At 40.0% G+C, this 9,300-nt stretch overlaps 2 protein-coding genes across 2 annotated transcripts; one reads left to right on the forward strand and one right to left on the reverse strand.

Moving 5' to 3' along the window:
• The first annotated feature begins 18 nt into the window (after positions 1–18).
• LOC137726574 (SNF1-related protein kinase regulatory subunit beta-2) lies at positions 19–4,095 on the forward strand. The gene is made up of 4 exons (XM_068465508.2): positions 19–851; positions 1,475–1,650; positions 1,756–1,918; positions 3,591–4,095. The coding sequence occupies exons 1-4, from the start codon at positions 657–659 to the stop codon at positions 3,915–3,917; spliced, it is 861 nt and encodes a 286-aa protein (XP_068321609.1). The 5' UTR covers positions 19–656; the 3' UTR covers positions 3,918–4,095.
• A 566-nt stretch (positions 4,096–4,661) lies between these two features.
• Positions 4,662–9,003, reverse strand: OPT3 (oligopeptide transporter). Its single transcript, XM_068464453.2, has 6 exons — positions 8,240–9,003; positions 7,622–7,719; positions 6,312–6,881; positions 5,935–6,190; positions 5,646–5,828; positions 4,662–5,545 (listed from the first exon to the last, which is right to left on the reverse strand). Exons 1-6 carry the CDS (start codon positions 8,765–8,767, stop codon positions 4,931–4,933), a joined length of 2,250 nt encoding a protein of 749 aa, XP_068320554.1. The 5' UTR covers positions 8,768–9,003; the 3' UTR covers positions 4,662–4,930.
• Positions 9,004–9,300: the final 297 nt, after the last annotated feature.

Below are 9,300 nucleotides of genomic sequence, written 5' to 3' on the forward strand. Positions count from 1 at the left end.
TGATGACGTGAGGAGCAAGGGCATTTCCCCATCAAACCAACAAAATGATTGGGCATTGGGCTACCATTCCATTTCCATCTTCCAAACTCATCGGAGATTATTACTTCTTCTTTCTCCATCCATTATTATTCTTTCTTTAATATCATTATTACGATTGCGATTATTACTCACCCATCAATTAATTTACTATTTACTACTTACCCTCCGTCCTCCATCCTCCATTCCCCTCCCTTTTTTCACTTTTATTCTTTCCATCTGCCGATTCTGCCCCCCTGCCCCTACCCCTACCCCTACCTCCTACCCCCTACCCCCTACCCCCTACCCGCCCCCACCTTTTTCCTTTGTGTTTGTTGTTGCTTAATGCTCCCTCTTCTTAATCTAATAATCTCTCTTTTGCTCTCTCTCTTTCTCTCTCTCTCTCTCTCTCTCTATTTATATTAAACGGGGGGGTTCTCTTTGCTGGGCTCTTTCTTTTCGTTTTGACGCCCGATCAATCTAAATTCGTGAGCTTTGTGGGATTTAAGGTTGCATCGTATGAGATTGGATTCCAATTCTGCAAAGTGGGTATTTATTATGCATCTGTAGTTTTATTTTCTTGGCTTGGTGCTTGGTGCTTGGTGCTTGTTGCTAGCAGAGGTCATATCCAAGCAATTGTGATGGGGAATGTGAATGGGAGAGAAGATGGTGGTGGAAGCCCCTCTGCGGCCGAGGAAGACAGCGGTGCCGCCGGCATCTTGCAGGAGGGCCCTGCCCACGGCGGCCGTCTTGTTCATGGCTCCGCTGAGTTGATGGGTCAATCACCTCCTCATAGCCCTAGGGCCACTCACTCCCCTTTGATGTTCACTCCCCAAGTCAGTTCCTTTTTCTCTCCTCATCTTACTTGTTTTCAAGGTTTTTGCTTTTCTTAATTTTTCCACCGAGATTCAATTTTACCCAACTGCCATCGAATTGCTTTTTTTCCTAGAATTGGGGGCTTTTGTGATTCAGCTTAGAACTGGCTCTGTGAATTAAGCTGTCCAATTCTTCATTCCTTTTTATTGATAACTTGCTAAGAGGCGGCCCAAATCATACAATTTCTTGTTTCTTTGTGACAAGTCTGTATTTTGGATCATTGTTGTAGCAGAAACTGAAACATGAGTGGTTAATCGTTGGGGAACTGATTGCGCGAACCAAGTAATAATTTTGATACCAACATCCTTCCTCCTCCAATTCTGAATTGGAATATCCGTTTTACATGAATCTGTCTCTTGGTGCACTACCAGATACTAACACTAAAAGTTTTTAATGCTAAGATCCTTTAGAAATACCATTGGTAATCTGCTTCTGCTCCAGTATATACGCAGTCAATGCCCTGAAATATGTTTATCTTACTTGTACCCTTGCCTGTTACTCACACTGATGTATTTGATCTACGGCGATCCATAATATTTTTCCTCTTGTTCAATTATTATTATTATTATTATTCTTTTTCCAGGTCCCTGTGGTTCCCTTACAAAGACCAGATGAGATACAAATCCCAAACAACTCGTGGATGCAAACGTCGGGGTTTGAAGACATGTGCTGTGAGCAAGGAATTCCGACTATGATTACATGGAGCTATGGTGGGAAGGATGTAGCTGTGGAGGGATCATGGGATAATTGGAAGACAAGGTTTTCGAAAATAATAGAAAGAATAATAAGTGCTTTAGATTGTGAATATAGTTTTTGCACTATGTGAACTCTTACTTGAGTTCTTTATTCTATCTTGGTTTGCAGATGGGCTTTACAGAGATCAGGGAAGGACTTCACTATTATGAAAGTACTGCCATCCGGTGTTTACCAATATAGGTTTATTGTTGATGGGCAGTGGAGGTGTTCCCCTGACTTGCCCTTGGCCCAAGATGATGCTGGCAATTCTTACAACCTTTTGGACTTGCAGGTAATGGTTGTCATCTCTTCTTAGGTTGATACGTGTTTTGGATGAGTGTAACAACCCCATTATAATCGCCTATAACTGTTCATAATCTAAACCAGATAAAGGAAACTCCTAGTCAGATCTTATAAGTAGCATAACCTTCTTGTAGGATTGAATAAGGGAATAATGAGTATAACCTTTTTTTGAAATGTCCTCTAATTTTTAGCAGGGAAAAGCTCATTTCAGAGTTAGGGATTGCTTGATGTTTATTGTAATATCATCATTCAGAAACTGTATTCATACGAATTTGTTAAAGCATTTAAGTACCCCTTTTTTAGCTTAATCTATTTATGTTTTTTTTTTCCAGTCTCAACTTAATTCTGTTTATTCAAATCCTACTTTTCAGGATTTTGATTTCCTTTAACTATTCAATGATGATATTAGGCTGTATGGACTAGGGAATATCAGTTATATTGTGTTGACGATATTTCTCATATTCATACAACCGATATATCATATACCATAGTCCATAGTCCATACATATAAACTTTCCTTTTATATGTTCCATTCAAGTTTCACGTCATTAGAGTCTAAATTCTTCAGTAACAATTTGTGTTGTTATATATGTGCTTTGAAAGCCTCAATAATTAATACCTTCAACATAGCTTAGCTGTTAAATTCATGTTTACCTTTTAAGTAGACTGCTTTTTCGCCACCCTTGTGTATCTACTTTCTGTTCCTAAAGCTCTCTATCCAAATTTCTGTTTTTAAGCCCGTACAAAGCTGTCTGCAAAAGAGGAAAATCACGTTGAGCCCAATTAAGTAGATCAGGTTGGACTTGGGGTTGGCCTCTAACTTGAAACACATTGATACAAGACAAACACCAGGGATTTCCATTATCTTGTATAACTCCTACCAAATTGTTAAAACCTCCTGAAACTTATTTTCAACTCTACTCGAGATGGGGAAGACTAGGTCTCTGTCAAAAGAAAAAATGATATTTCATATGGTCCTGTTCATGGTAATCTTTGTCTTTTCCAGTGAGCTGTAATTATCCCTTTCTTTCATGTGTTGGTTTGGATATTACATAGAGAGTAGGTGACACGCCCCCATCCTGATGTCCCGAGGACATCAAGATTGGGGATCCTGATGTCCTCGGGACATTGGGAGGGCGTGTCAGTTGGTAGTTATAGCTTTCGTCTACAGGACTAATAAGAGAAGGATCAAATTACAGCCGATTAAAAATTCTTTCTGTTGCACCGCTCTACTTTTAGTCAAACTTGGAGATGATGAGAAATTTATATGCCGTGATTAAAAAAAAGTGCTTGAAATGATAATTTTGTTATTGTTTAAATGTTGGCGAAGAGCGCGAGACGAAATGACATTCAGTTGATGTAATTTAGCACTTGTTCATTATGTGTGTGTGTGTGTGATTTTTGAAATTGCACATTTTTATGAGGATTTTTAATCAATATGTTGTGTTACCCTTTTCTTTTATATTTTCTAAATTACTGCCATCAGTTCTAAATCTCTATAGTGGCATGACAGATGTAAACAGAATGCACTCGTATTTTCTCATTTATTGGTTGCCTGGGTCTTGACCTATAGTTTTAAGTATTAGTGTTGAAATTGTTTGAAAACTGGGCTTGGATGCGCAAGTTCTGTAAGCTATTTGATATTGTTGGTTCTTCTGCAGGATTATGTTCCAGAAGACATCGGAAGCATTTCCGGCTTTGAACCTCCCCAGTCACCGGACTCAAGTTACAACAACCTGCAGCTTGGATCTGAAGATTTTGCGAAGGAGCCCCCATCGGTTCCTCCACACCTACAAATGACACTGTTGAATGCACCTTCATCTTACATGGAGATGCCGCCTCCTTTGTCAAGACCTCAACATGTGGTACTCAATCATCTTTACATGCAGAGAGGGAAGAGTGGACCATCTGTGGTGGCACTCGGGACAACAGAGAGGTTTATAGCGAAGTATGTTACGGTGGTTCTCTACAAGTCCTTGCAGAGATAAAAGAGAAAAAAAACATACACTAAGTGTCTGCCTGGACTCCACGGATCCCATTATGTAGTTAGCTTTATATGAATTTCAAAGTCAAATGCCATTTTCGTGGCATCGGTTATGTTGAGGAAGGATTTGTATTTTCACACAATTCCATTGCTTAATGACCATTGATCCATCTTCTTTTGCATACTTAATTCTTTCACTCGCGCTTATTGGCTGTTTGTTTCTCTTCAGTTGTACAAGAAAAAGGGTGAAAGAATGAATTTTTTTGACTACCCTTATCACCCTATCTGCATTCTCTTCAAATTTTCTACTTCCACCCTCTCTCTCTCTCTCTCTCTCTCTCTCTCTCTCTCTCTCTCTCTCTCTCTCTCTCTCTCTCTCTCTCGTATAATATTTGCCTTAAAAAAAGTACGTATTTTGGAAGATTTAATTACCCTTTGGTGGCTTGTGTTAGACTGAAGTGGATAATTTACTAAATTCAATACGTATTGAACTTAGAAACGGATCGAAGGTACAAGATGGATCGAAAAGGAAGAAAACTTCTCCCTTCCAAACCTACCAAGGTGGAAGGGATAAGTTTTCTTTGTGTCTAATTCATTTGCAAGTTAACATCCATTCCCATACAATGTCTTAGAAATATCACACTACTTCTATTACTCGATTGGAGAAAGACTTACATGTACCCGATAAACTTCGAAGGTGCATTGAGTCTGTCCCATGCGGTTGGACTTATTTACCTTTGGCTAAAAGTGCACAGAAACATATGTATTACCCATTCATTCAGATTAAATTGATTCTTATGTAATTAACAATAACACCCATACATTTCATCTGAATGATACATTTCTAGTTATTCTAGAGAGCAATAAAAACTAGAACCAACTCCCAAACCCTGAAATCCACAGCTGCTAAGAGTGTACGTACAATCTCCTCTTCCTCCACAACTACGACGAGATCCGTCCTCCTCATAGGTTTGATCCTTCAAATATATGTCTTGGTGTCCACTATTTTTTGGCTATTTAAAAAACTGGACATCCGTCGACATGAATACCTGGTGCAATGGGGCATGTCGCTAGAGGACAATGATCGAGTTCAGTCCCCCACCATTTCAATTCGTGCTTTGGATTCTGCAAGGCGAAGAAGAGGAGGACGCCCATGAAAGCTGTACCAGCATCCAACGCTGCAGACAGGACATAGTTGTATTTCTGCCACCAGCGCTTGTGGTATTTGAACACAAAGTAGTTGAAGATACCTCCAGTGATAAGCCAGCTTGCTATGTTAGTGGGAGTTGCAGGCGGCATCCCCGCAAAGCCATAAAGGATGACCGGCATGTTGATCAAGGGAATCCATTTCTTGTCTGGGAAGATTTTGCTCATTACCCAGATTGGAACCGGCAAGAAAGCTCCAACAAGGAATAGCCACACCAAGTTCCTATACAATCCTCCGGGTCCAAATAGTCGCCTTGGTCCAATCAGACCCCATATAACAGAAGCATCAAAGGTGACTCTGTATTTAGGACAAGTCCACGGGCTGTTTGGATTTTGGGATTCAACATCGCATATGTTCTCGATGCTTTCCAGCATCCACCATGCAACTGCGAGGTTCACAATACCGGAAACTAGAGTTCCCACCAGCTGGGAACAAACATCATTAAATGTCAGTTTAATAAGGTGAATAACCACCTTTAACAAGAACAGAAAGGTTAAGCACAATTTTCTGTGCTGAATCAAATACCTGAGCAGTGTACATGCACCGAGGTGGAATCTTCATATAGTGCCCAAGTTTGAGGTCAGACAGGAAAGAAAGAGCGTGGACAGTGCTGATTCGTCCATAAATTTTGAAAAGCAAGTTTGCAATTGGTTTTCCTGGTAGAACATACCCAATCATGAATTGTGCTATGATATCAAATCCAGGTTGCTACACAGAAGTCACACAAATGATTCGAAGTTTAGAATGATATTTCACAGCTTGTTAGTACATGCAAGAACAAAGGTGGTTGAAATTCAAGAAATCGAAAGATTACTTGGTTAGTGGTAGCTTGAATGACTCCAACAGGGAGGGTCACGATAAAAGACAAGACAAAGGCAAACAGCAAACCCCACCATGGCAGCTGCACAGTTTCTTTCCACACAAAAGACATCACCAAGGACAGGATGATGCTCACCGCTAACAAAACAAGGAACCACCACTCAGGCACTTGTTTGTAATTTTTCATCAATTTCTCATGGATATCCATTTTCGCATTCTTCATTGCTGATTTGCTTTGCTTCAAAATAGCACTAGGAAAAGGAATAAAGGATCACTTTGTCAGTTAAATCAATATATCTATCTAGCGTGCTATGCAGATCTAACAATATGTAGAGACTAAGAGAAGCTATGGCATTTAAGAATTGAAAGTACCTTCCGTGAAACAGTGCCACATGAACAAGGGTTGCACTAAATCTTGCAAATCCTGATCCAATGGACAAAGCGAAAAGGGGGCTAAGATAAAGCTTGCCATAACTATTATAGGCATCAATATTAAGATCAAACTGGGGTGTTAAGATCTTGGTAGTGTCATATTTATGCCCAGTAGAATTGAAGAGCTTGCTGGAAAATATAGGGAACTTCTGAGCATCGAAAGTGTTAAACTTCCAGTAACAAAGAGGCATAACGATGTAGATGAAGATGACAAATCCAACCCCAACATTGAGAATGGAAGTCCATGGCGTGACGAGGGGGCTGCCGTGATAAGCAGAAATCCCAGCCCAATCGAGGGTGAAGGCACCAACACCAAGTCCATAGTAACCTGAGCCAATCTGCTGAGCTGTGATACTGTGTGGCCAAGCCCAGCAGACCCATGAGAAGAACGTCAAGATGGGGAAAAGATAGCCAGGGAGTGCATAGTAAAGAAAGCTTGCTGTCAAGGCAATAAGGAAAAACTGCATCCGGGTAAGGCCTTTCGCTTTATGGTCTTTTTCGTGGAGTGCTCTGTGGACAAGTTACAACAACAGCAAAACAGAAACAGCAACAAAGTCATTGATGTGAACAAAAGCATAGCACCAAACCAGTAACAACAGACACACATTCAAATTCTATACTTTATGCCCATTGAAGGATTACTTTTACAGCAAAAGTTTTGCTTTTCCTACAAGAAAATTCCCCATCAAAGCAAGATTCACAATTTGAGAAAGTCGTTCATCCTAAAATGGACCTTTATTATTATAACTTTACAATTGGAGCGGTTATACGTTGTGACAAATATTATTCCAATCTTTCAAGAGACAGAGCATGATGAAACATTGTTCCCAAGAAACTCAACCATTGAACATGCAACAACACATGGCTTATGATTTCATTGGAAACTGGCAGGGAAACCAACAACACTTTACCATAAAGATGTAAAAGGGAAATTAGAATATGACTGCAGTTTGTTTTACCTACTTTCTTTCCTAATCCTGTTCATCCAAAACCATATTCGTTTACAAAAGAAAAAAGCAAATTTGGACAAGGAATGGTGAAATTGTTGAAACTATTACACTCCATTTGGTTGGCCAAGAATCGAGGAATGAAATACTATGTTCTTTTGAGTTATCACCAGTCAGTTTAGCTATCCTAGTTCACTGAGGACCAAAGAATTCAACTTTTATCTTGAGCTTTTATTCTCAAGAACCACCAAAGGGAACGAACATTGATTAAGATACGACGCATGACAATAACCAAGTCTTTACCTAAACAGAGAAACCTGAGCAAGGTTGGAAGGCCACCACATTTCCACCGGGTCGACCAAGTACCTCCTGAGAATCCCAGCCCATCCATACCCAATTATCTGCAACAGATCACCAAACCCCAGAATTTAAAATTTATTCACAAAAACATTAGTTCAAAGAGTAAAATCACTTCGAATTGGAGAACAAGCCCAACAATTTGGCTTCTTGATTTTCTAGCATCTACCCACAAACATGATTCTTTTCTTTTCATATCAAATTACAAATAATGAACCTTTTTCTAAATTTAAAGGGCAATATATTTGAAACATGCATACAACTATAAACGATTTGATTTTTATAGAGACGATTTTTAAAATGATGGTTAAAAAAATAAACAATTTCGATTATAAAATTCATAAAGTGAAAATACGTTAATAGCAAAGATGATGAGAGTGGAATGCAATTAAGTGGATCCAATTATTATCCATTCTTTATGAACAAAAAGTAGGCATTAGACTATAATCTATGCATGGTAAAATCATAATTTTCCAAAATCTCTACCCGACAAATATGAAATTCAGAAAGCGATAATAAAATATAAAGAATGAAAGCTGAAAAAGGGACGAGTGGTGGTGGAACCTGAGTGGTGAGGACGAGAACGAGGCTAAGGATAAAGCTCAAGCTCTGCTTGTAGTAAGCCTTCATAATGGTGATTGCGCCGATCGAGTAGGCATCACCCCCACCGTAAGAAATCCCACAATTCGCAAAAATGGTAATAATAACATGCTCCTTTATGTTGAACGGCCCGGGGTTGAGGCTGAACCGCCACCCAAGGAGGCTGTGCTCGCGGCGGGGGAGGGCGGAGGCCATGAACTTCCCGATGGGCAGAGTAGTAATCTGCATAAGAATGGCGGAGATCGCCAGCGGCTGCGTGCGGTAGGTGAAGAAGGTGTTGAGGAAGATTAGGATAGTGCAGGAAGTCAGTCCCAAGAACCATGCCCTGAATGTCATCACCGGCATCGTCGGGTCGTCGGTCTCCGGCACCACCAGCGCCACCTCTTCTATTTTGCATGGCTCGTGACCGTCCGATTGATGTGGGTAATGGTCGCCGGCGCCGTTAGTGCCGTTAGGCCCCTTCTCTGGGTCGCTGTGGTTCTTGGCCGCCATTGAAACAAAGTTGAAAGTTCTCTCCCTCTGTTTTCTCTCAGTGGACTAGATGTGGTTCTGAAGTAGATGTGAAGTATAGTGGACTAGTTGACGTGTGTGTCTGTTTGTTTCTGCGGTGGTTGCTTGGAATTTAAGTATCGACCGTAAGACCAAGAGACTAGTTATGCACTCATATTTATAAGATATATAATCCATGGCTACAAGATTTTGTGTCCTTCCTGACATTTTTGTCCAGTAACGTGGATTTGGATCCTCTCCTCCTGAACTTAGAGGTTAAGTTTTCTGAGTAAATCACACGGATCGTTAGATTTTAATCTAATAGTTACAAATATGAGGATCCTCTAAATGTTATAATAATTATAATCGTTGAATTTGGATCCAACGGTCTTATGCTTTGCTCAGGAAGCTTGGCCTCCTAAATTCAGGAGAGGATCTAAATCCCTGTAATGTTACTGTTCTCGTCCTAGGATACTGTTTTTTTTTATTATTAATAATGTTGCATTTATTATCTATTTGTATTATTAATTTAATAA

The sequence above is a fragment of the Pyrus communis genome, chromosome 5 (genome assembly GCF_041283825.1).
Source record: "Pyrus communis isolate YQ-2024b chromosome 5, ASM4128382v1, whole genome shotgun sequence".
In the NCBI taxonomy this organism is placed as follows: domain Eukaryota; kingdom Viridiplantae; phylum Streptophyta; class Magnoliopsida; order Rosales; family Rosaceae; genus Pyrus; species Pyrus communis.

What these genes read in the sequence shown, in the direction of transcription:
- LOC137726574 (XM_068465508.2), top strand. Translation starts at nt 657, where the DNA reads ATGGGGAATGTGAATGGGAGAGAAGATGGTGGTGGAAGCCCCTCTGCG. An exon ending in CTTTGATGTTCACTCCCCAA is followed by an intron (nt 852 to 1,474) that starts GTCAGTTCCTTT and finishes TTCTTTTTCCAG; the next exon opens with GTCCCTGTGGTTCCCTTACA. An exon ending in ACAACCTTTTGGACTTGCAG is followed by an intron (nt 1,919 to 3,590) that starts GTAATGGTTGTC and finishes GTTCTTCTGCAG; the next exon opens with GATTATGTTCCAGAAGACAT.
- OPT3 (XM_068464453.2), bottom strand. Translation starts at nt 8,767, where the DNA reads ATGGCGGCCAAGAACCACAGCGACCCAGAGAAGGGGCCTAACGGCACT. An exon ending in GCTCAGGTTTCTCTGTTTAG is followed by an intron (nt 6,882 to 7,621) that starts GTAAAGACTTGG and finishes ACTTGTCCACAG; the next exon opens with AGCACTCCACGAAAAAGACC. An exon ending in GTGGCACTGTTTCACGGAAG is followed by an intron (nt 6,191 to 6,311) that starts GTACTTTCAATT and finishes TCCTTTTCCTAG; the next exon opens with TGCTATTTTGAAGCAAAGCA.